Below are 27466 nucleotides of genomic sequence, written 5' to 3' on the forward strand. Positions count from 1 at the left end.
CACCATAACCTCCTCCGTAACCGGCAGAATCCGCCTGAAGAGAACCCGAAAGGTAAACAAACAACGAAGTGGATGGTTTCAGGCCATCTGTGAAGGATAATCCATCTTTCTGATGTACCGTCTGCTAACGTTAGCTAGCCTGTAAGCACTGGCTAACATGTTTTAGCCACGGGGATTCATTACTTAACTGAGAGACACAAATGCAGGATTCGAAATGTATTTACCCCATAACAAAATAACGTGACCACTTCTGGTTGAAACCGGCGACGCATTGCCTGTTACAGTGTCAGCGTTTTGCTATTAGCTAACGGTGACCCAACGATAACATGACAGTGAAGCTAGCCGAGCCCCGTCTCCATTCATTTATATCCCCGGTCTACTAGTAGCTCGCTCGTGCTCTAGGCTACTGTTTATGTCTTAAAGCATCGCAGGACACCTTAAACATTTTATTTAAAATCTAATGTTTTGGTTTATGTTCGTTTCTTTCCGCTCTTGTGACGCTCGAGTGGTTATTGGAAGTGGTGACATTTGAAACATACGATGTGACAGCTTTCTTTCTTATTTTATAGCCCCCTATACGCAGCGATATGAAGCTAGCTTGTTTCTTGTGTGGGTTAATTCCATGGTTAATTCACATTTGGTGGTTAAACGGACATAAGTCTTTCCGGGCTGCTGAGCAGTGCTGCCACCTCACCAAACACACAGCTGCCCTTGGGGTGGTATTTCAAAACAACCACCGCATTACCTGGAAACTCAGTAATTTCCAAGAACCAGTTAGGTTTAAAAAAAAAAAAAAAAGTTTTCAGACAGACTTGACATGTTACTGTGTGATAGCCCTGCACTGATGCGGTCACTTAAACATTGACATTCAAATTAGCCTATCTGTTACCAATAAACCTAAACAAATAAACCCAAACACTAGTGCACAAACAATGCATTTGAACTCATTTGCACTCAAGATAAAACTATGCATGAGTGTTTTAGAGAGGCGTTGACTTAAACGTATGGTTGTTTTGAAGGCTGTAATTTATGGTGCTGCTGCATTGTATTGTGTTATGCAGACTAACTATTCGAAACATTTAGCTGCAAACAGCAGCATACAATTATCAGCCTCATAAATGATCATAATTATAAAATAAAATATCTCTTAAAGAGTCTCAACAATATGAAAAATATTGTCCTCATGAAAGTAGGATTTGTAGCAATTGTTTGTAATGAATCCATTAGCCAGGTGTACTGTTCAAGTTAAAAGAAGACTGACTTGTTGTTTTTGACTTTGAGCAAGTCTGAAATAAATCTCAAAGAAGAAGATTGTAGTTTACCCAACATGAAAATCATCTCTGACTTTTCTTTTCTACACTGGTAGCAAGCTGAGGAAGATTAGGTAAATATTGGACATATTGTTGTACCCTCGCTTAAAACAAACACTTACGTAACAGTGCCTTTGGCTTCTTCTTCACACGGTTGAGCTTTTGTTAGGCTTTGAATGTTCACAATGTATCACCAAATTCTCAGCAGCCAGGAATTTCAGCACATGGCCTGAACACAAGACATTGAAATTGAGGTGTTGACTTGATTTCATTGTGCAAGAAAAAGCTGTGTTTGTCTTGCACTGCAACATTTGTAAGAATGAAAGCAATCCTGTCTCTGTCTGGAGTTTTGGTTTTCGTAGTTTAAGTTACACACATAACAGGAAGCCTCAAATTGGTGCGGTTTGATGTAACCTCATACATGAAGAAGTGTAACATGAACCGTGTTAGGCCTGGTTCGGCCAGCTCAGACAAAGAACTGATCTTTTGTCATCCAGTCAAAACAAAGCGCTGAATCATTCCACATGGCAGGAATACACAAGAAACCATAGTTGTGTGTAGTAAGACCAACAACAAGAACCATCATACTTTGCCTGGTCTTGTCATTCTGAATTTTACAAACACATTGTGTATAAAGACAAGGGCATTTTACGTTGATTCTTGTGTAGTGTAATCAGTTTATGCTGTGTTATTATTTGTGACATTTGTATATTCTGAAAGGAAAGTTTTAACTAATTTACGCATGTCATTGTCTCTTGTCAAATATTGGAACACAAAACAGATCCCAGCCCAGGGTGGGGATGAACCAACAGCCTTGCACTCGGTTGGCCTCTGAGTTTTACATAATATTGTTTACAAAAGGCTAGCAGATGGGACAGTAGGGGTGAGGCCTTTTTGGAAGAGCCTAATGCTTTATGTTTATCTTAGGAATTCACATAGGAGCTAAACCAGGCTTGTGTCACAAGTTCCAAAACTATCTGAGTCCTTAATAAAGATTATTATTATCTTCTTTGAATGTACAGTACTGTATATTATGATTCAAATGAAACCCCGGGCCAATCATCTCCCTGCAGAGATAATCTCTTAGGTATTTATGGAACTCTCAACTGTTTAGTTTTGCGGGAACGTCAAGTTCAAGGGTAATGAGCAACAAAAGACCAACGTGTGGAATGTCTAGCATACTGGAAATACCATTGGCTATCTACAGCAGCCAATCAATGTCATTGACCCCCCCCCCCCCCCCACACACACACAATAATAAAATCATTAACAAATGCACACGCAGCAACGATTTTATCGGACATGTGACTGACTGTGCTGGAACGTCACTTTGCTTTGGAGTACTGCTTGTTTTTTCCCCCTGAGGTGGTAGGCCTACTCTTATCAGGAGAAAAACATTGCTAAGCCCTTCAGATAAATTAGCTGTCCCCTTATCAGCCACGCACCACCACCTTAAAGGGGACCGTCCCATTGGCTGAACCCGTTATGGCCTGGATGAGCCCACGAAGTGCACATCCTGCAAGGAGAATAGCCCCGAACGGAAGGATGACAAAGTTCACCGGCTTGTTGTGCAATCACCACTGGCGTCAGATAGCGGTGTACCTGTTATTTAGCCCGGGGAGGTTTATGCCAACGTGATGAGGTGGGCCTTCTTTGAGATTGGACTCAGAATGCCAGGGAGGCATTATCATTGTAACACGAGGAAGGAACAAATGGCTCCCAGTGGAGTTTCCTGAAGTGTGTAAAGGAGATGAAGAGGCAGAGGTCCTGGGGGGGCAAGGAGCTCCCGGGAAGCAACACCGAAGACAACACAGACTATAGTGAGCTGGATGAGTCCTTGTCTCTGAGGCGCTCTTGGTCCCTGGTGAGTCAGAGCTGACAGGTTTCGTCATAGCTCGGGCCTGATGCTGCAGGGCCTTTACTACACTGTTAGACATCCTGAATTGTTTGGTTTGGCAAGTTGCTTCTTGGTTAATTATTTTTTTTTATTATTATTGTAGATTAGTGGCTTGATAGCTAACCACAGTGATTCAGGCAGACGAATGATGTCAGTTTTAAGGCTCCAGTCAAGACTGTTGAGAGGGTGTGACGCTTATATATTGTTTGTATTTGAAATGGAAAAAGGAAAGGAAAGATAATGGATAGCAGCAGGTGAATCACGTTTGTCACAGTGGAGTGTATTTTAGATAACTAAATACTGGCGCCTTTCCACACAGCTCCTGTGTAAGGGTAATTTTAGTTTTTTCGTGTATAATAATTATTCCCCTATTATATAATGCCATTATAAAATGTTTGGCACATTGTTGATAAGACAGACTTCCTCATGTATCTTTTCATTTGGTGTTAGAACTGTTTCAGTACAGTCAGTCTGCTCAGTATCCTTGAAATAAAAATGATCATGCATAATGCTCCAAATTTAAACCTTGTTTGGTTTGCTGGATGGCAACTAGACAGTTTTTGCTTTCCAGAGATACCGAAAAATCCAGATAAACAAAGAAAATATACATTTAATTGGCCAAACTCCTGTCCACTTGGACATTGTACCTCAAGGGGATTTGCAGCTTAAGGTGTGTTTCTTTTCGTGCTCCAGGGCAGCCATTACTGATTTCATTTACCGGTTTGTATTACTGTTTTCATCCACTTAGTTGACGCCTATTGAGTCACTTTGTGTGTTCAAGTCCTCACTGCATTAAACACCAAAAAAAACACTTTTCTTCTGTGGATAGTATGATTGTCATTGTAACACCCTTTTCTTGTAACACACACATCTCATATTCATTAGTATAAACATCAAAAATTGTAATAGCAGCAAAACAGTGTAAAAACCAAGGCACTCTTGTTGAAAGAAAATTGTAAAAGCCATTTTACATTTTCTTTCAACAAGAGTGCCTTGATGTTCACCCTGTTCATCAGAGCACCTTCTTACATATATGATTTCCACCCACCACCAAAGAGAAGCGCTCCTTGTCTCAACCTGACTGTCGATTGGTTGTAGACATCAAACACTTGTATCACTATTGTTAATGTAGATGCCCGATTATAAAATGATATATGATTAAATATAATATTGTCAAGAAATATCAAATGGTCCACTGTCTGGATTATTGAGATAACATTGTGTTCAGTTTCATTAGAGACCTTCAGGTTATTTGAAGGAACCACACGGCTAGATAGCTTTTAACACAGTCTCGCTTTTTTATTCATATTTAAGTTCATTCAGAGCTTTCACCCGACCTAACATCCAAGCAGCCATAGTAAAATAAAATGAGACTATTATTGTTTATTTTAAGATGTTTTAGCAACCTTTTCCCACTCACCATGCTCCGCAGAGGTTTATTTCAGGCAGAACATGTGTATTTTTCCATCCTCCTTTTCTACAAATGAGGGGTGAAGTTCTTAGAAGTAATTGAGAGCTTCCTGTTGTTGTCAGAAGGCCTCATTTTAGGTCATTTAAGCCCAGTCTTCAGCCATTTGAACAGTCAACTTAGTAGAGTACTGGCTGTTGTGTTTGTCTGTATGCAGTTAGAAATGTGAGAATAATTCTGAATAACCTGCACATATGTTTAATATTGCATTGCTATCTTAAACACTAGCTTTTTTTCTGGTAAAATGATATCATGGCCCTCTCCCATATTCCAAGATGCCACCCTCGCACAATTGCCCCTATTCTCTGCCCTACCATCCCCGCTGCTGTCATGGCTGGAGACAAAAGCACAGTGTGAGAGCATTTCAGGTTACATAAACCCAATGGAAGTCAGCAGGAGAATGTGTTTACAAGCCCCACTAAACTAGACCCTGACCTGACCCCGAGCGAAACCAAAATGATGTTTGCTCATGCTCCCTTAGTCGTTACATGCACTCTATGTCACAGTGCTCAGCTGACTGCAAATAATCTCTTTCAGTAAATTCAGTGAAGAAGCCACAGGAAGACTTTGGTCGTCTGTGTGATTAGGTTTGACGAGCCTATGACTGTGTGTGTGTAACTTCCTCACTGATTTAGTCGCTTCAACAACAGATTGCCTGTAAAGTAATGTACAGCCTCACAAATCCGCCTATCCAAATTGAAAAAAATAAATGCTTTGGGAAAATTTAATTTAAACGAAAATATGTTTTATTTCGAAACAAGTACAGAAAAAAGATAAGGAATGAAAACTGACAAAAGCAAATGGGAGGGGACATTAAAAAGTTATATTTATTTACAAATGGGCAAAATCAAAAATGAAAACAAGCTCTCCAACACTTGCTTTACATGTTTGAAATTGTGCACAGAGTGTATCCAAACTCCTAGTGTTATAGCCACAGAACTATATGGCTTTGTTTTAGTTTCTTAGTATTGTATGACTTTTTAGAATCTAAACAGGATGTCCAGCTGCTTTCATGGGAACAGGAACTCTGCACGAGGCTGCCGTCTCTTCTTTGTTTTCAGGCCGGCACGTCAGATTCCATCTCTTATGTTGCTCATGTGGGACACCGCGGTCAGTGACAGGGTAACAGTGGCTCACTGGCATTATGCACGCGGGTCAGGAGATAACAGACACCATAGGGCAGGCAGGCAGGCAGGCAAAGAGCGAGCCAAGAGATGAAAGCAAAAAGTCAAATGAGGCAGGGCGACTGTCCAGAGGAAGATACTTAAAAGATAGAGAGACGACAGCAGGATAGACTGAGAGAGTGCCAGGAGAATTAGGTGGAAAAACTACTAGATCCCATGACTTGTATGTGTTATGCTGGCCAAAACGGTCTCCTCTTGCTGAACAATCCTGTCGTTCTCTTCACTCAGCTGATGTTTTTTGTTTCGTTTCTCTCTCTCTCTCTCTCTCTCTCTCTCTCTCTCTCTCTCTCTCTCTCTCCCCCCTGTAGACGGACACCATGAACTACGTGGGCCAGCTGGCAGGTCAGGTGCTGGTAACCGTCAAAGAACTGTACAAGGGCATCAATCAGGCCACACTGTCGGGCTGCATCGATGTCGTGGTCGTCCGCCAGAGAGATGGCACCTACCAGTGCTCTCCTTTCCACGTGCGCTTCGGCAAACTGGGTGTACTGCGCTCCAAAGAGAAAGTGGTGAGGGAGATTTGTTCCCCTATAATTATGATAATTATTGTATTTTCTCTCACATGATATATTGAACTTCATATCAAGAAACATCCAAGCTTTTTAATCTACACAAAGAAATTATGCTAAAGAAATGCTCAGTTGATAGAATGAGTGTACACAAGAGTCTTTGCCAACTGCAAACATGTTTTGTTTCACTTTTGAAGAAGCAGGCCCATCATCGCAATGTGTACTCTAAATAAACTGTACAGCAGTTTATAAGATTAACTAGTCTTCAAGAAAATTAGTACAGAGGGGATCTGTTTCTGGTACTGCATGGGCCTGTGTTTAAACTAATCTAGATTCCTTTTGAGTAAAAAAAGAAAAGAAGAAAGAAGTAACTAAAACTGCTAATTTTATGGTTGTGCATTCCAATGATCCACACACAAGTGTTTTCAATTACTTTCCTGATTAGACCAATTACACTGTGTAGGTAGGTGTGTATGAAATGTGCTTTATCGACCATCTCCCTGACTGAATGGTCACATTAGCCTCCTTTTAATGAAATTGGGATGTTGAAAATAGATGGATACTGCTGCGGTTTTTAATTAGTGGAGAATTGTACTACACAGGCTGATGACACTCTTATCATCCTTATTCATTGTTTGAGACTGGTGACGTTAACTAACAAAACCTTTGTGTTTATGTGTTGCTGCTGGGTCATTAACATTTAGTTATATTCAGACTATTCTTTTCTCTTTGTTGAAGCTGAATGCAAGATGTTATGTTCAGGGCTTTTCTCCCGCTCCTCCCACACTAGCTGTTACTATACATCCTTGCTTAGGGATGTCATTTATCATGGTTCAGGAACAGCGCTGGGGCTATTTTTAGCGCTCATTTATCTCTTGCATTTTTGTAGCACTTTTGCGTTGGCCTAATAGATGGAAAGTTAAGTCGTTTTTGTTTTAGTTTTGACAGTAGTAAAGTATATAGTTGCAAGCAAATGTGGAGCTAAATATCATGGGTTTTAGAAATGGCTAATCTGCTTGAAAAGTTAAAAGATTGTCTAATTGAAACCTGCTTTAGGGCAACTCAACACAGGCTGTCTTGTGTGTGGAATTAAGGTTGCTTGAGTTTATCAGCCTACATCAAGATTCGGTATTCAGCTAGTAATTACTTATGGCTAAGATTAAATGGCACCTCATTTTAATTAGGTGTGATTTTCCAGAACATCACTATCAATGGTGAACTTGTCCATGACGGTCTATTCATAGAACAGTGGTTAGCTCTGAGCTGAAAGAAGCTTATTTACTTGCCTCTGGAGCAGAGTGGGGAGACGATTTGCGGGGGATTGACACTCTTCACCACCTACCCAGAATGCTGATGGGCTGTGAGGGAGGACTGAATGAGTGGTTTCTATGGCAACAGCTGTACAACTAGGGATGTGTGGGAGGAAACGAGAAGTGGGAGGCCTCAACAACAAGGGCAGTTATGCATGTGTCCCTCAGATTGCATATCAGATCCTCTAGGTTTGCTGCCAAATAAATATTTGTTTAGAAGTTACTGGACCAAATAAAATGAGATGGGATATTTGTTCCTGACATGCAGCAATTAAAATAATAATAATAATAATAATAATAATAATAATAATAATAATAATAATAATAATAATAATAATAATAATAATAATAATAATAATAATAATAATAATAATAATAATAATCACAGTTTGGAATGAAACTGTAGATGCCAGCCAAATACTAATTACATTTTGACTATAGGTGATCTTTAGTCACTTGCTACTTTGTTTGGTAACTAAAATGTTTTTAGTGCCATATGATACTAAAACATGGATAATAATTAAACTCTGCTATATTGAAATTATTCTCCTCTTCTTTTTCTGATCTTCTGGTCAGTTTCAATTGATGTTTGAGGTTTTAAAAGTCATATTGCTTAGTGCAGTTAGAGAAGAAAAAACATTACCATACTTTTTTGCATCTTCTGACAGCCATTGCCGGCGGAAATACCAGTAATTCAGCATGGTGTTTGCAAAGCCACAACTTAACCATTCAAGTGCATGTAACCTGCTGTGAAAGGATGAAGAGGACTCCATTCATTCTGGCGCATTATTAATTGGACATTGAAATTCCAAGCCATCGCTCACCATACATAAATTCCCCTTAGCAACCCAAGGAGATGAAATTAAATCTTGAGCCTGCTGATAAAAAAAAAACACACACCGGAGAGGACATCTGTAAGAAGGAAAAACAAAACATAAGAGTTAAAAAGAAAAACAAATGGATGATGTTGATGGCCATCGGTTCAGAATGAACATTGATGATTTGGTTTTAGGTTGTCAGACTGTGCAGAGCAGTCATCGTGAATCAAATTCTTTCTCCTCTCTACTCTCTGCCAGACGTGACCTGTTTTTCTTTGTTTTTGTGGTGTCAAGTTCCTGAGGCCCCAGGGCTACTGAGGATTTTTCCCTGGCAAACATTAATGGCCCAGTTCTGTTGATAGGCTCTGTAGAGTCCCAGAATACTTACTTAAACGTATTAGGTTTTGTAAAGCCTCAGGAGAAGGATGGGGCTGTAAGTAGCTAAAATTGTCCTATGTGACCCAAAAAGTGTTGACACGAGTCACGACCCAGTTTGTTTTTAATCAATTTAAAAAGCATGATCAGATTTTTTTATAGATGAACACACACTGATTAGAAGGTGCCAACACCATTTTCAGTGTCTCTTTCTTTTCCTAACAAACGGCACTTCACAGTTATTGTACATTTACATTGCATGTATCTGCTGACAATTTCTTCCAGATCGACATCGAAGTGAATGGAGAACCAGTAGAACTGCACATGAAGCTCGGTGACAATGGAGAGGCCTTTTTTGTGCAGGAATCTGAGCAGCTGAACGTGAGTGCCCAATCACACAGATGTACACAGATTATTGAAGAAACATAAAAGTATAACAACATTATAGTTGCAACTACTCCACTGTTATTCAGTTGTTGCATGTTAGAGTTTACCTATCCTTCAAGCTTTACAAACTCATTGTGGCAGCTCAGCAGTCACAGCATTACTGTTCTACTGGATTCAAGTCATAGGCTGGACTATGCTGTCATTACGCTGACACAATCTTGCACGTTCCTTGAGCAGATTGTTCCCGCCCACCTGGCCACCTCCCCAATCCCCACCGAGTCTCACCTGTTCTGGATCTCGGAGGTTGAGCACAGGGGGCCCAACCATCCGGATGACGACGACGCCGCCGACCAAGACGACCCTCCCGATCCTCCAGCTCCGAGCACCGTGGCAACAAAGAAGAAGAAGAGGCGGAGGAAGAAGCACAAGGGAGATCCCAGAAGAGAGGAGCTGACTCCGCCCATGTCAGTCACTACCACTAATGCTATTGCTGCTAACGCGCCCGCTGCTATGACTGCTGCTATGACTGCTGCTACGTCCAGCGCTGGGACCAACGAAGAGATCTTTGAGATGGACCTGAGCTCTGACGAGGACGCTGCAGCACGCGTCTCAAGGTAGGCTCAGGGTCGACGCTCGTTGCTGTCACCTAAATGTGTTAAAATACAATTTGGGTTTATTTATCTTGGTCATAGGTGCACTATATTGATTCTTTTTTTCTTTCTTTTTTCACATTTTCAGAACATGTAGTTAGTTTACAGAACATATTGACTCTACATGTAATTCTTTCTTTGAATAACTCTGTAATCATGAATCCAAACAAAACTGTGGGCCCAGCTGCTGTAAACAATAACCGTGAAACATTACCATTTGAGGTAGCTTTCTAACGTTAAAAAATGTTCCACAGATCAAGTTTTCTTACGAGGAAAGTTTGTCTATTCAGTTATAAGAATATACCTAAGAAATTTGTAACTTTTCTGACACACCGAAAGTTACATAGTACACCTTTAACGTATGTGTTTCACCGTGGATTTAGGTCACCCTCAGTGTCCACAATGCGGGACATTGACCCCAAATTGCCCGCAGCCAGACACAGCCTTGATGGTTATCCACACTCTGACGGAGACTGGCCTGCAGATGACAGGTATGTGTTGACGTAAACGCAGAGCCATCAGCAAGGGTATGGCAGAGTCACGTTAATAGATAGACTCTTTCTTATTGATTGTTCTCATTTGTTTATCTTTTCCTTTAGTCATGGGTTGTCTCAGGCCTTTTCCCCAAAGAGTGACTCTGAACTGATGGTCAGGCCGTCGGAGAGTATGCTCAGAGCAGAGTCCCACATGCAGTGGACCTGGGGAGAGTTTCCAGAAACAACCAGGGTAGGCATTCTTCTCCACTTACAATCTGAAATATTGTTTTTAGTGTTCTCTTGTCTCAGTAGCTTACATCTCTCTCTCTCTCTCTTGGTATCCATTATCTAGGTCACCAAAAAAGAGAGACTGGAACCTTTAAAAACGGTGAACATCATCCCGTCAGAAAACACCCACTTCCGCGTCATCCTCAGCTCCGAGGCCATGGAGAATGAGATTGAAAAGTGCGATGTCCCCTCCCCCTCAGTGTGTACCATTGTCAAGCCTCAGCCACGCACCCCAGTCACCACTATAACAACCGCGAATCCTCTCGCAGCTGTCGACACCATCACCTCTGAGAGTCCTATAACCCCAACAGAGCCAATTGATGTCCTGCCATCCGATGTGGCAACCTCCACCCCCCCCAACAGCCAACAGAGCGATTCACCCTCTAAGAAGAAAGGTACGTTTGGTGGTTATTCATCTACACATTTTGGTTACATTACATTGGTTACGTACATTAACTAATTCATGCTTCTGTTGTTGACTGAAGGTGTCCCAAAGAGGAGCAAGCATCAAGGTCCCGAGGACATCTATCTAGATGACCTGAATGTACTTGAACCTGATGTTGCTGCACGATATTTTGCGAAGAGGTGAGATTATGAAAGAGGCGGCTAATTAATGTAACTGCTTGCCCTGTTTCAATCTAAATTGGAAAGCTTAATGTGGTCTATTTCAGAACTAAACTGAAAGCCTTAAATAATCTTGACGTACTGTGTTCTCCGGTTGCTCCAGTGAGTCCGAGGCAGCGACTAAGCTCTGGATGGACTCAGAGATCCACTCTGGTTCCCAGTCTCCACAGTCTGTAGGCAGTGCTGCAGCTGACAGTGGCACAGAGTGTCTTTCTGACTCGGCGAGCGATGTCCCTGATGTCACTCTTTCTCTGTGCGGAGGCCTCACAGAAAATGCTGAAATATCCAAAGGTACACAGCAGCACACATACAAAATATAGCCAAACAGTGTACTTTTATACTTTATAGAAAGGATAGAAAGTTGACCTAGGCCAGACATACTATATTATAACCTAAGAATCTTTCTTTCTTTCTTTCTTTCTTTCTTTCTTTCTTTCTTTCTTTCTTTCTTTCTTTCTTTCTTTCTTTCTTTCTTTCTTTCTTTCTTTCTTTCTTTCTTTCTTTCTTTCTTTCTTATCTCCATGTGTCAAAAAAATATAGATATACATGTATATAGACACTCTTCTGGAATTGTTAAGAAGAAGCTCTGAGTTGATGACTTAATGATGGAAGAAAATGTTTCTTGACCTTTCTGTGTTGCTATAAGTAAGACGTTACTGCTCGACACCTCGTTGACCTTTTCATATATTGTCTTTAATTAATTTTCCTTTCCGTTCTCGCTTTTCAGAAAAGTTCATGGAGCATATCATCACCTATCATGAATTTGCTGAAAATCCAGCAATTATAGATAACCCCAACCTGGTAGTTAAAATAGGAAATAGGTAAGTTAACATGTTTTATGTCATTAGTGAAATGTCCAAGAGACATAAAGTCCAAGTGTGTGCTGTATATTGTTTCCTAACTAATGCCTGTGCCCTCAGATATTATAATTGGACACTAGCTGCGCCATTGATCCTAAGTTTGCAAGCATTTCAGAAGAATTTACCAAAGGTAACTGCGATCTTGGTTTTCCCTTCTACTTATTGACAGTACATATGGACGATAGTACATTGTTAACTAGCTTCTGGTTAACTCTCTTTGTTGTTTTATTTATCCAAGGCTACAGAAGAGGCCTGGGTGAAGGAGAAAATGCCAAAGAAATCAGGCCGCTGGTGGTTCTGGCGAAAGCGGGCTGATAGTACAATCAAACAGGTGTGTACATGTTAGCAAGTATTATGACAACACGCAATTTCTATATGGAGATACATTTGTTTTTAAGTTTCCTTTTTATCTTTCACTTTTTCTTTCAGTCGGAGACCAAGCTTGAAACCAAGGAGGAGTCGCAACTGGAGGAGGGAGAACCCTCCATGTGTCAGGAGAAACTGCCCCCACCGTAAGTGGTACCAAGGGATTACTGATACCTCAGTTTAGTCAAGTGATTTAAGTGACATGTTGATAATAAATCACAGATGAAAAAAATCTGTTGTTTTATGTCAACTCTATTTAGTGACATAATATGGTGACAAAGAAAAGTCAACAAACGACGGTATTTTGGCAGGTTGACCAGGCGGGGGATGTTAATCAAAGTTCAACCTTGGAATCAGCTTCAAGTCTTGAACAGTTTAGAAGCTGCACAAAAGAACCGAAAAATGGTCCCAAAACATACACAACCGCAAGTTTTGTTGTACACTAGTTATAGACTTTTCGCTCATGTTATTTCACCCATGGCCGAGTTTGTCTACAAGTCATTTGTCTATGTACAGTGGAAAGATAACAAGAATTGTTTTTGTTTCCCTGTAGACCTAAAGCTGGAGACTCATCCAGCGATGAAGAGGCCAAGGAAGTGAGCGCTGCATCCTGTCAGGAGAGACTGCAGCCGATAGAAGGTCCACACCACCACAGCCCCCACGCTTACAGGAAGTCACTGCGCCTCTCTTCTGATCAGATAGTAAGTACATCCTTACACATGCATTTCCATTCCTCTTTTCCCACTTCTTTAAAAGTATAACATTATACTTAACATAAGAGGATCTTTCATTTTGTTAGTAAGCTGAACTTTTATTTGACAGTTGACAGAATATATTATTAATATTAATCCAGGCTGGAGTGAGGCATATTCAGTGACATTTGTACTTTAAAGGGTGTTGTTTGTAGTGTAGAGCTCCCTCTGCTGGTCAGCCTTTAACTTCAGAGTGTTTGCTCCACTTCAAGTCTGTAGGGGGCTCTAAAGACCTGCGCATGTTCATTGTACTGTCTCAAAAAAAAATACAAATCATAATGGAGAGTAATGCCTACACTGTTGGAATACATAAGTGAATCTAATTTGCCTGTCGCCTCCACACACGCCTTCACCTTTTTGTCTTTTTGCCACCAGGCCAGTCTGAAACTAAAGGAAGGACCCAATGATGTGACGTTCAGCATCACCACCCAATACCAGGGCACATGTCGCTGCGAGGGAACCATCTACCTGTGGAACTGGGACGACAGAGTCATTATCTCTGACATTGACGGCACCATCACTAAGTACGTGTCTCCAAGCCACTCGCAACACTTTCATTACCTTTTATTATTTGAGTTTCTATGAGACAGTATTCTACTTTTATTTTTCTTTACAGCACATTCCTTTAACAGATAAACTATGAACAAGAATACATGGCAAAATAGCTTTTAATGAATTTAGCGAAAAGCCGTTCTTTAACTATACTGATTGTGGGCAGAACTGAACAGGACTGTGTGAATTATGTTTATTGTTGGGGCTCATCAATTTTCCACCAGTGCATGGGTTCTTATCAGCTGCTTGTGTGTGCTCATCATATATTCTTAGTAAACGCCAAATATTGATTTGGAATGTGTACGAGAAGCAAACCATTATTCTTTAACTCATACTCTTACTGAAACTACTTTTTGTGATTTATAATAGATGTTCAATTAAATCAATAATTAAATCACACATATGTACCAGTTATATATAGGACACACATATCATGTCGATATTTTGCCAAATAGGTTAAATCATGGAAAAGATCAACGAAAATAAGAAAGGATGATAAATGATACATCCCTTATACAGATTATTTCCTTCTTAGACATCTCTTGTTGCTTGGCCAAATAGCCTTTATGAAGTCCATAATTTAGTAGCATTTATGTTAAGCTTTTAATGAGCTAAAAGCTGTTCCCATCTCCTTTGACACAAACCTGATGTCTGCTGCCTTCCTGACGCCCACAGCGAAGTTCCTAAGGTGGTCAACATCAAACGGGTCCGGATCGACTAGAGCTTATTATCTCTGTGACCCTTTAGCCCAACTGGTGACACGTGGCTCTCTCCGAGTAACAGGGACTATAATGAGCCCATTTACATTTCAATCTTTAAGCACACACACACACACACAGTCATGAGATTGAGTTGAGATGGTGCCTTCCCTATGGGCCAGCATTCCTCATTAGTAAGAGAACAGTCCATAATGTTCTCTTCTTATGATGAAATGCTAAAGTAGTTATGGTGACCTTTCTGAACGGCCTGTACTCAAGATCTGCTTTATTTTATTTCATGCGTAAGGTTTTTTTTCTGACTCTTAACTCTACATGCGATACCTGGATTCCTGGAGCCCTTTCCTCAGTGATGTCCCACGACAGATGGAGAGATCTCTGTCTTCACGTGGCTAATGCAATGTATGTGTTTGTTTGATGTTTTAGGTCAGATGTGTTTGGACAAATCCTGCCACAGCTGGGGAAAGACTGGACCCACCAGGGCATCGCCAAGCTGTACCACTCAGTAGCCGAGTAAGTGCACAACAACAACAACAACAACACGGATTAATCACAGAGGAGGGACGAGTGGCTGGTCAGTGGTTAGCGCTGTCTGCATTTGATGCCCAGTTGTCTCTCTGTGGAGCTGATATTTCCTCCCAATGTTTGCGTGGGGTGTTGCTTTGAGGTGGATGACTCAGGAAGTTTAACTGTAATCAAGACAGAATTAATGTAGACACTTCCCTCAGTGTAGTTTCTTTTGAAAGTGTGATCACTTTAATCTCCTGCCTTTGCTGCTTTAGTCACGCAGAGAAAAGATAATGTAATCAGAATCCCTGAGGGTTGAAAATGCCTTTATTTAATATTCTCACAATAAGGCCTTAAAAGAATTGGATTTCACTGCAAAGTATTGAACTTCCTTTCAAAGGTCTTACATTTTTTTGATTGCCCTTTTAAATACTTGAGGGTTCGTTATGTGATTTTTAGGAGTTATAACCATATTCCACAAAGCTATTGTTACAGGTTATCAATGTGAGTATATTAATGGGATTTTATAATAACAGTTCTTTATTAAAATAATCTTAAAATGTGTCAATCAAACTATCAGTGTGTTTCCATTATATCCTTCCTACTTTTGCCAATATAGCCTGCTGTTGGTATTACATTTTATTATAAGTAACATTAAGATGTCTTAAATTTAGCTTGGAGATTAGTGACAATTAGTAGTCAAATTTGCTTTAAAATGGCTTGACATCTACATATTATGAAATCATACCATCTAATAGAAGTGTTATTCTTAGTAGCTGCTAATGATGGACGAAATATTAAATTGTAAGTGGAAAAGCTGTCAATGAGCGCTGCTCTCCCCCATCGGCAGGAACGGCTACAAGTTCTTGTACTGCTCTGCGCGGGCCATTGGCATGGCGGACATGACCAGAGGATACCTGCAGTGGGTCAACGACGAAGGCACCATTCTGCCCAGGGGACCTCTCATGCTGTCTCCCAGCAGCCTCTTCTCTGCCTTCCACAGGTACAGCAATATACAATATGAATTGTTACCGGCTCCCTTCAAACCATCATCCTATTTGTCTGAATTTCACATTACATATCTCCATATAGATAGATAGATAGATAGATAGATAGATAGATAGATAGATAGATAGATAGATAGATAGATAGATAGATAGATAGATAGATAGATAGATAGATAGATAGATAGATAGATAGATGGATTGATTGATTGGTGGCACACAGTTGTGATTTGTTTCTTTATAAATGAGCTTGTTAGACTCAAGAAAATAAAAACTTTTCCCATTTTGTCTACGTGGATGGCATTCTTTAGGAGAAGTGTCGATTTGTCTTAATTTTTTCCCATAAAGAACCCAAGCAGCTTATTCCAAGTGACGCTGCTGAGAGACTTATGTATTCATTGCACAGTTTATCTGGGAATGGAGGAAAAATATGATTGTACTTAAGAGATTTAGTGCAGGATGCGACTGATCCCTACTTTGCATTTTATGGAGCTCTGAAATAATGAATGTAATAATTGATGACAGAAATGTCAGTGGCTTATTGGGAGTGAAAATAACTCTCTCTTTAGGTACTAGTTCAGTTGAAGATTGAGATGCTGCTCTCATGTACTGTGTCTATCATCTACCTGTGTCGCCATAGCAACCTGCAACATGTAAATTCTTGTGTGACGTCTTTAAGTTGCACGTATTTGCTTGGATGGCCCTCTTGATTTTATTTGCGTGTCATTATTTTGAACTCATATTTGTGTTTTTTTAGATGCTTTGCACAGTATGTCACATGTTTACCTACTGTATGTATAGGATACAACCTTTGCGAGATAAGAACAAGAATATCTAGAGAAGCTGAATATGTATTTAGCCAAGTTAACTCTAATTCAGACTTAACCTGTGGTAAGGACAGGCATATTTTGTGTCGCTCTAATCAAACTGTCTGTTTTCCTTCAGAGAGGTCATTGAGAAGAAACCAGAGATCTTCAAGATTGAATGCCTTACAGATATCAAGAACCTGTTCCTGCATAACAAGCAGCCATTCCACGCCGCCTTTGGGAATCGAACTAATGTGAGTTAATGGGTGTTTGAAGATGTCAGACTCACAGACATTAAAGCATTGGCTTTGCCATGTCAGGGAGCTGCATTAACTCCCCAGACAGTCGATGCAGACATGATGTATTGGGGTAGAGCAACACAACACTTTGGCTATCAATTAACAGACACAAACATATGAAATCAGTAACGGGCTGAACCTGAGCTGAGATCAGTGGCGGACTGCGGTCCCGTGTGACACCGTCTGGGAGCTCCAGCCGGGCACAGCATCCCGTCTTCAGCTGCGTAAACACCCAACACCCAGATGAAGCACTGGCTCGGCCGTTAAAACTCTGTCTGCATCTAATGCTCGCCAGAGAAAATAAAACAAAAAAACATAACACACACAAATACGCACAGTCTTGTATTTGCCCACCAAAACATTCTGTCTAGAAATATTGCCAGTACGTGCATTAGGTTGACCACAAACAGGAAATCTGTAGCTAATGTTATTAACTCCTAAGCGTGTGTCAGTTTGTTCCAGTGTGTAATATGTACGAGTGCTGCTTTCTGAAAATTACACAATCAAGTGTGTTCTCAGATGGCTTATATATGAGCCCAGTTGGATATTTTTTTATTAATGTACTTTTATCCAAGAGGATACATTTACGTTAAGTGTTATTGGTTGTGCTCGTAAACGTTAACATGGGGCAAATATAAACTTTAATGGGTTATGAGTCATGTGTTTTGAATGTCAGTTGTTGTTGTTTAAATTCATATCACAGATTGGCTTGAACCCTTTTGTCCCTGTGCAGGATGTGTTTGCCTATAAAGAGGTGGGAGTTCCGGTGTGTCGGATATTCACTGTCAACCCCAAGGGAGAGCTGATCCAGGAGCAGACCAAGGGAAACAAATCCTCGTAAGTACATGAACTGAATGGTTGTTTGTGTTTCACTGCAAATTAGTGCCATCAGAGGTAATACTATGAATGCGGAAAAACGTGTTCACTGGATGTCTTGTATTACGTATGGAATGAGCACTAAATGGTATAATTTAAGAGATAAAATATTAGCTTAAAGCTGCACAAATCAATATTGTTTTCTGTTAGCAATAAATTAAATTACTTTATGGAATGTGCAGTTCTGCACAGATTTAATGAGCTGCGTAGAGTCTTTCGGCACTTTAATTTAGTTTTTTTTTTACAGCCCCGACATTAGTTTGGGTTTACTCCCGCCGCTCTCATCTACCCTTGCTTCCAGCAGCAATAAGGCGCCTGTTTTCAGCAGATTTGTCAGTCGGCCAGAAACTGAATTTCAAATTAATGCTAATGTTGCTCCTAATCTGGTGGATGTGTAAATAGGCAGCTGTTTGCTAACACCTTCACCATAACAACTTAACGATGTAATAGTTATCAGTAATGTGTACAGTTTGTTTAGCTGCTCTCAAGTGGCCCAAAAACTTCAATTATTTTTGTTTGATTGTTAATCAGCTCCAAATTTTTTTTTTTTTTAAATTTTATCATCTACATTATTTTGTTTATATCTACCGTATATCCCCACTTTTCTGTCTTTCTCTCACTCCGTTCTTTCCTCCATAGTTACGGCAGGCTTAGTGAGCTGGTGGAGCACGTGTTCCCTCTGTTGAGTAAAGAGCAGAACGAGGCCTTTGACATGCCAGAGTTCAGCTCCTTTTGTTACTGGAGACAACCCATACAAGTCATCAACCCTGAAGAACTGCCCTGATCCAACGGCATATGGATACCCAGGTATTCATATGCGCGCAATTGGACTGTGCACTGTGAACGCATCTCCTGGAAAAACATTGACTGAATCGCCCAAACTTACTACATAGTACACACACACACACACACACACACACACACACACTGCTCTATGATGTGTGTGACACATTAACAGGGTGATGAACATAAATACAAAACAGCTTCTAAACTGTAATGACCCTTTAGAGATGAGAGTGGAAATTATCTCCAGAACAGTAAATCTCTGAAAATGTTTATCCATGGGAGACTAAGAGACTAATCACTGACTAAATGATCATCTTTCCTCATGCCGGCATCCTAACCCACTAAGCGCTCTCATTACTGTACAGGGACAAAGATCGTTTCTCTCTGTAACTTCTAGCAAACAGGATGGTTCTGCATTTGCCATCGGGGAAGCAGCTGAAAACCCCCCACATGAGGCGTGAACCCTTTTTCGCACTATAGTCTGAACCTCGCAGATGGAAAATATTTTCTTGAATCATGTTCTAAACGAAGTGAACTTCAATGTTCAAAGCGAAAAATGACGCACTGTTTATTAAGATGGGAGAGGCAATTAACACTGGCCGCTAGTCCTGTGCTGGTAATATTTTTGCTGTGGCTGCTATGTTTTTCCAGATATTCAGCCTTCATGCGGAGGCTTTGATCTTTTCTGAAACGTTCAACTCCCTTACTCCACCCAGGAATCATACACAGTAGTTACGAAAGGTAGAAATCTATAGGAGGTGTTATTATTAGTTCTCATTCATGGAACAGATTTCAGATCGTTGCCGTTTCCTTGGAGAGCTTATGACGTCCATACTGAAAGTGTCCTTGTCGGTATTGTTAATATCCAAGGTCCTACCAGGTTTATACTTTTGCCAACAAGTATGTGAAGATACATAGTAATATGTGACTTGAAAAACTAAATATAGTAGCTTAATGGTAAATTGCCTTGCTCTTATTTTAGTATGTTTTTCTGTTATAGTAGCTCTGGCGAATCAAGTGTGGTCTGTTAACAATGCAGTCATTATTTATGATAATTGATATGTTTAAGTTATTGATTTGATGATCGTGTGATGCCTTTGCTTTTCTGAAGAAAAAAGTAGAGAGAGTAATTTATCACCAATACAATGTGGAAATACTTCAAATTGTTATTTGGTATGTTTGGTCAGAGGTTACCCTGCACCTAACAGTAACTACTAGGCCTTGTATGATCTTTTTTTATTTATTTTTTATCAAATTTTTCACAACAATCTGCATACCTTGTTTAACAGTGAAACTTTCAACATGTTAGGTACACACTCATTCCTTAGCAAACCTCAGCTTTTGTATTTAAATATGCGTGTTAGTGTAAATGCTGACCACCTGAGTAAGAACAGTGGAAATCGGCAGATGTGGAGACAGCTTAAAAAAAAAATTCTGTCTGCGAAGTCCTCTGTTTGATGACAATGTGCCGGTGTATGTGTGTGTGCATCCATAATCACTGAGTGCTGCTGATGTTGGGGTGATAGGACCGTTCACCCTTTTGCTTATGTTCCCTCAGTGGCTTTAGCTAGACTTAGCCAATGCACTTTGTGTAAGACAACACCCAGAGACACAACTGAGAACACCTCTCACCCCACATGCACTTCATTGAAGGTCTAAATAGACGATAGACCAGAGTATGTAACTAATGCAGGATGAAGGGTTTTACCTCTATGTTTTATGAGTGACGTTTTGACACCACAGGAAAATCAGCTATTCTGAAATGTGTCAATATAAGTAATTGTTAGAAGGGGATGTGTGGTTGCATGGTAAAGGGTGTTGATTGGTAACAAAATAATGTCTATATTGATTGCTGCGCAGAGCTACCCCTTATGGTGTGTGAGTTTGAGTGTGTGAGTTTGAGTTTGTGTGTGTGTGTTTAATGTATGTGAGTGTGAGAGACAGAAAGCAATAGGAGTGATCCCTAGCCATTGGGCTTTTGTTTGGAGATAAACAGGAAATACTTGACTGTGTTCCGGAAGCGATTCACTGGCATTTTGCGGGCAGATGTGCCACTCCACTGACATGGATCATATCTCCAGCAGGAGTGTAACAGTGATTGAGTGCTAGTGGGGATTAAAAAAAATCTGAAATAAAAGAGCCGGATTTAACAGACAAAATCATTTAATGAAAAAAGAAAAGCACAATTTACAATGACGGCAACATCCAGATTATTTCGCTGAAGTGTTTCCACATTGGTTCTGTAGCTCTGATGTTTGAGTGATGATTAAGATGCGTGTCCACCTTTTGATTTGTTTGCTCGTTCTCTTATGAAGTTTGGTGAAGTCAAAAAGATATATCTTATGATTAACAAAATAAATTCCATTCTTTCTATGAAAGTAAAGCTTCTTGTGTGGAAGAATCACACTTCATCTTCTCTATGACCCTGGAATACATGGTATATGATATTGTTTGTTCTCACTGAACTGCTGTGGAAAATGATCCAGTCTATATGCTGATCATCACATTCTTCTGTCTTTGATGCCTTTTTTTCGTTTTATAATTTCTTATAAAGTGTATGATCTTTTGTGGGACTTTTGTTTGTTTTTGTTTGGAAGTAATGCTTGCTTTTTGATTGTGTCTGACCAAGAAAAGTACCTTAAGTGTATGCTGTGTTTGATTTGTATAGAAATGTGGTTCAAAGTATGTTTAAAGAACAAAATACATTGTAAGAAGAAAAAAATACAGGCCTAATGAAGCTAAGTGTGGCTTGTGGTCCGATTTGTATTAAATAAAGTTTCTAACTGAATCTAACTTGTCTCAATTCAGGTCAATAAGTTCAACCGTATATACAGGCTAGTGGGTTCACTTGTACCCCATTGCTCATGTTTTTAGTGAGAATATATGAAGAAGGTTTTTTTCACTTTAAATCCCTTAAGTAATTCCACATTTCTGTTCTTTAGTGGACCGTTTTATTTTGAATAGAAATCTGTATTTCTGTCTCTTTTTTTAAGGTTAACAGAGGCTGAACTGAAGGCTGAATACACTGTTGGAATATGTTCTCAGTCTCAGGAGTGAGGGGAGGGGAAGTTCACTTTTCACCCACACCCATTTACGTAATGACCCAAATGGGGATTCTGCCTTCTTACCCCGTCTTTTTCAGTAGTTTCTGAAGCCAGCCAAGTTTGTAATATTAATAACAGCTCATCGTGTGGCTCAACCCTTTGCTTTATTAAGCATCCTCTCCTTCTGCAGTGTAGATTACTCAAAAAGAAGTGATCTCACACTTTAACTGGTGATTTATCAGTTTGTTTTGTTGCCTTACCAACAACACAGTTTTCCGATATGTTATTCAAACTGTATATTTAGTCTCTGAGCTGGTTTTGTTAAAATAATAATTCAATTGGATGTTAATTTATAAACACCTATATACAGTACACAAGACATTCACAATAGTTACAAAAAGGCAATTTCTTAATCAAATATATTAGAAACAAATCCTGCTTCTTGTTGTCAGGTATATTTGGCAAATGGCTTAAAATTACAATGTAAAGATGTCTTAACTGAATTGATAAGTGAGGATCTTCACACAGTCGCACCGTGTAGTAGGGAAACTGCCAATCTCTGAAAGCTCGAGTTCTCAACTCTCGGGGAACAAAAAGAGTCCTTGCTGTTAGCACCCAGCCGAGCCCTGGCTATCTGTTGGCCTGCGGCGCGTACAGGAAGATGCCACTGTAGGTGGAGAGGATCTCTCTGGCCTCGGTGGTGGCCAGCTGGCCTCCGGTCCGCAACAGGCCCACACGGTCTCCTTTCCTCAGGGGCAGGATCAGACTGAAGGACACGGAGCCTCCGCAGCCGCACTGAGCACCTGCTGAGCCCCCGTGGTGACCTGCCGCGGGCCCCCAGGAGCTCTGCAGTCGCTGGACGCTGCGGTTAGACACGGACAGGACGGCCTGCACTCGGTCGCCTTGCTTTGCAGTAAGGATTCCTGAAATCAGGTATCGGCCGTCCAGGGGCGCAGTGAAGATCCCTGTAGTCGATGTGGGTAAGATAAATAATGACATGCAGTTAGTTCAACACAATCATGTGTTTACTCTTAAGTTCTGTTCATTTCCAAAAGTTGTTAAGTCTTTCTCAAAATCAAAGCCAAGGTACCCATACTTTATGAACAATAAAACAGGTTTTGCTTTGTGTAATCATTATTCCTGTTCATATTGACCATGTAGAGATCACGTCCCAATGCCCTTCCGTTGTAAGATATGGGGGACATAGTCCATATTCTGTATGAATATTCTTCTTAGCAAATGGTCAATTATTTAAACATGCAGCAGACACGAAGCAAATCTTATCCTTCATTTGAAGCCATGTCTTGGGCACAGGCATGTAATGTTATTCAAATATACACTTTTTAGCTGTGTGTTGGCCTACTATTTGTTCTCGGGTATTTTTAATGCTTAACACTATGCCAGCTATTGTATTTTTGTCATTTTTTTTCACTTTTTAGCATAAAGTGGATTTTGTTTTGTTTTTGTTGCCAAAGCAGTTGTCTGCTGCGGCTGAACACCACACTAATCAGAGCTTAGAGACTGAACCTCAACAATAAATGTGGCTCCGCTTAACCACCCGTTTACATGATACGGTAAAATAAAAAAAAATCACACATAAGACAAAATCCAACATTTGAAAAACAGAACCCTGATGATAAACTAAAGGAAGCCCTTTGAAGACACAAAGCAATAAAATGGTATTTGTAACTTAAATATTACATAATACATATGTGTTGTTTTTCTTATTGTGTACCTGTTTGGGGATTATAGTGTCCACCATCATTGACTAGAACTTTGTTGAAGCGGATGACGCCAAAGTCTCCAGAGAAAGACTGCTGTGTTAGGCCAGCAGAGAAGGAGAACGGATCAGCAAAGGCGCTGTTGTCAAAGGAAACTGGTAAAAAAAAAAGAAAACATACATGTAATTTAAGTAGTGTCTCATTACAAAGAATTTAACTTCTCAAATCCTCACGTTGATCGAACATATTGTATCCTTTTTTTCTTCATCGATGTAGTAACTAAAATGAGAGCTGGATTTTACCTGGTGATTCAGCTGGAGCTTGATACGTGGGGTTCCATGGCACCTTTGCCGCTACGGGAACTACAAGGTATGAATAAAGAAAGTGTTAACTGTGAATTCCTACAGTCATAGCTGTGAGCTGAAGGGTTGACACCATTTATTTTTAAAGAGGATGTTTTGTTTGTGCGAGTCTCATATCTTTAATAAACATAATCAATTGTGTGCTCTTCAGGGTCAGTGGTTCACATTTTAGTGAAATGTAGCCATTATCTATTTCAGCAATGCCATTTTCTTAACCATCACCAAATGTAAGAGCATAAGAGTTTCTGGTTAAGTGCCTGCAGACGAGCTAAAATCCTTCCAGTTTGCCCACACCTCCTTAAACTAAACACATCCAGTTCCCACTCCCTCACACTCTGAGGCTACAAATTATTCACAGCTTTTTTATTTTTTTTTAACACGAATGTAGAAGAATGGCAGATGCAACAGAAGCATTGACTGTAACTTGATAATGAACTGCTACAATACCTTGGCGTTTGGTGGCTGATTGAGGTTTGAAAGACACAGGCTGCAGAGGAGGAGGATAGCCTTCAAAAAAACAGATGACAAAAACATAATGTTTTATCATCAGAGGACAAGGGTTCGTGAATACTCTTGCCAGACAAAGCAGTTTGGTTTTCCATCTGAACATTATGGCAAAACACTGCAGGAATGTTTCTCAGAGAAGGTATGAAATTAAAACACAGGTTATAATCTATACAACAAGAAAACAGTGTTTTTATTAAGCTCAAGTTTCATTTAGCTGTTTCAGGACAATGGGATGTATAAGTAGACTCAGGTGTCTACATAAGATATTATTTCCATTTCAGTTCCAGATACAACCAACAATGTGCTTTATACACATAACACTTGAAATAAGTTATACAACTCTATACCAAATCCTCAAGTTTTGCAAGCAATTGTGAATGCCCGGTAAGATTTTTGATTTTGACTGACATGTATTTACAGGACATATTTCAAAGCTGTTTTAGCGGCCAAGACATGCCCACGTGGAGGCTAAAACAAGTCTGTTTGATATATTTTCTAATTATCCTACAGTATATGCAGTACATTTAATTCAAACCTGAAATGACTGTCTCTTCCTTCCAATTTGAGTTGGCCCAAATTAAAAGCCTTTTATGTATAGCATTCCTTTGTATGGATGACAAAAAAAATCCAAAGTACATGGATAATCAAACTTTTGTTATGGGTTCCATATGTGAAAAAACGGCTTTAAAGAACAAAACTGACTCAATTCCATTAGATTAGTTTACATGAGTATTTCTTATGAAGCAATGACTTGACAGCCCTGTTGAAAGGAAGAACTTGCACATATTATGTCACACATGTGGTAATGCTGGCTCAGCCTAGCTCCCCATGGTGCCATAACTATTACAAAGTTTCATAAAACTCCCTGTTGACAAGGCAGTGATGACAGATTCCAGTTTCAACATTCATTCAGACAAGTTACAAGAACACATCACATCAGAATTCAGGGTAACACCATTGATTACAACCTGTAAATTACAGCATTACTTGAGTATAAATGGACTATCAATACTTATTGGATAAGTAGGAGACAAATATTACATACCGGGAAAGTGAAGAGAAAGGTTAGGGAACAGGGTGGTTGCCACTTTGTATTTGGGAGGGACTTCGGAATAAATTACTTGGTAACTTTTTTTTAAATTAACTGTTTAATGATAACAGGACAACGTAATGTTATTACTGGGTAACACCCATGGAAAATATGAAAAAGGTATTTAAATTCAAATAAAATTTGTAAGATATAGTTTAATTTATTTAAATGTCTTGTATTCTTACAAAAAATAAAGTAATACTTTGGGAAATTATATTATTTTTCAACCTTTTTGTATTAAAAAAAATTTACATTATTGTTGTTTCTAGGTGGTTGCTGTTTATGTTTTTAAAATGATGATGAAATGTTCCAGAATAGTCATGAAGTAATGGGACTTCATTACTATTGCAGATGTATTGCAGATTTTGGGTGTTCACATAGATTAGAGATATATCTATTATTTATATAATTTATTTCAGCGTTTTCAGAGTGAAGGTTGTCTACAACTCCAAAGGTCTTTATTGTCATAAGCACTACTCACCCGGTGCTCCAGCAAATCCTTGGACGGGTATGCTTGACGAGTCCTCAGACCCTCTACGCACAGTCACCCTGCGGTTGTACCCTGGAGGTCCTGCCTCGCCCGTCTCCACCACAGGCCTTCTGGGAATGGGGTGGCTTGGATGCTGGGGGCTGGACGGCTGTCTGGGTGCACTGATCTTTATCGTGTGCATGTTGGGTTGGACTCGGCTTGGATTGTACGGCTGCCTGGGGTTAGACGGCGGCGGTGGGAGGATGAGAGGGATGTGGATTTGTTGGATTCTGGTCCTGGTCGGGGTTGAATCTGGCAATGAAGCAGGCCTCTCTGGTTTCAAGGTCATTCCTTAGAGAGCGAAAGGAAAACCACAGACAGTGGCAAGATGTAAATATATCAATTGACGGTTCACTTTCTAACCATATGATACCATAAAAAGCCTTTGGTAACAACATCACTTCTTATAAATCAATTGAAAATTAAAATGGCTGTATCTGCAATTGCACAAGCCTCCAATATACTACTTCAACATTAAAAAAATAAAAAATAAAATCCCACTTCCTCTCTCACGTCCACACCACATCCCTCCCTTCTCTTGTGAATTCTCATTTGACGACCTATACTCTGATGACAGGCCAAATTAGACCTGGCTTTCACCGCAGCTAACAGCATTTTTTTTCATTCAACCGGTGCCATTATTACCCCTCACAAAGGCAAAGCCGGCGGGCAGTTAGTTTGAGTTTTAGGCAACGAGAACCATCTGAAAAGAAACCAGTTGGCGGCTTGCCAGTTCCCCTGAGGGCACACACATCACTGGGGCCTCTGAACTAAGCGTACAGGCGCTGTGAGAGTGTCCCGGGGACAAGTAACAAAAAATAATTAAAGTACCTGCTCCATGTCAGCCCCACTCTCACAACCAGGTGCCTGACAGATTGTGTCACGCTGTGTTTAAGATTCAGCGAAGGGGTTTCTACATTTTAATGGCTTGTTTGATGCTTCATGTATCTCAAGTGTCATTTAAACGTTGTGGGCGAGTTTATGCCTAAATGGAGTACATATAGCACAATTACAGTAATGCCATTCTGCCAAAGACACTTAGATCAAGGAAATGACCACTTATTCCACTTGATTACACAGATGTTAAAAGGCTCTGCCCTTTGAGGAAGCTCTCAAGGAATACAAACAACAAGGATTCTACACAAGTTGAATATATGATCAATGGGATTTGAAGAAAAACTGTCATGAAAAATTAAATTAATGTTTAATTTTGGCAAAGGAAACAATACCAACATTTTCAAATGGAACGTCGGATGGTGCAAAAGTGTTGCAGCAGGCAGCAAGCAGTGTAGATATGAAGGTATGAGCAGTGTGAAAGTGAGAAAGCTGTGTGAATCTGATTGGATGTGCTGGTAGACAATCGGTTTACAGAAACAATCATTTGATAGACACT

The 27466-nt window shown here is 40.0% G+C and overlaps 2 protein-coding genes across 2 annotated transcripts in view; one reads left to right on the forward strand and one right to left on the reverse strand.

Moving 5' to 3' along the window:
* On the forward strand, positions 1 to 20046 carry lpin2 (lipin 2). The gene is made up of 20 exons (XM_080034483.1): positions 1 to 52; positions 6168 to 6368; positions 9157 to 9252; positions 9493 to 9872; positions 10292 to 10399; positions 10508 to 10634; positions 10737 to 11067; positions 11158 to 11257; positions 11400 to 11587; positions 12024 to 12117; positions 12217 to 12286; positions 12395 to 12487; positions 12586 to 12668; positions 13076 to 13223; positions 13650 to 13798; positions 14969 to 15055; positions 15900 to 16052; positions 16999 to 17113; positions 17892 to 17995; positions 18674 to 20046. Exons 2-20 carry the CDS (start codon positions 6177 to 6179, stop codon positions 18816 to 18818), a joined length of 2763 nt encoding a protein of 920 aa, XP_079890609.1. The 5' UTR covers positions 1 to 52; positions 6168 to 6176; the 3' UTR covers positions 18819 to 20046.
* Positions 20040 to 27466, reverse strand: part of emilin2a (elastin microfibril interfacer 2a) — a 17506-nt gene continuing 10079 nt past the window's right edge. Inside the window, exons 5-9 of the mRNA XM_080034482.1 lie at positions 26026 to 26364; positions 24395 to 24454; positions 23888 to 23947; positions 23600 to 23740; positions 20040 to 22829 (exon numbers count right to left, since the gene is read on the reverse strand). Coding sequence (XP_079890608.1) covers positions 22495 to 22829; positions 23600 to 23740; positions 23888 to 23947; positions 24395 to 24454; positions 26026 to 26364 — 935 coding nt within the window. The 3' untranslated portion in view covers positions 20040 to 22494. The remainder of the gene's footprint in view (positions 22830 to 23599; positions 23741 to 23887; positions 23948 to 24394; positions 24455 to 26025; positions 26365 to 27466) is intronic.

The sequence above is a fragment of the Ammodytes marinus genome (assembly GCF_949987685.1).
Source record: "Ammodytes marinus genome assembly, chromosome: 9".
NCBI lineage: Eukaryota > Metazoa > Chordata > Actinopteri > Uranoscopiformes > Ammodytidae > Ammodytes > Ammodytes marinus.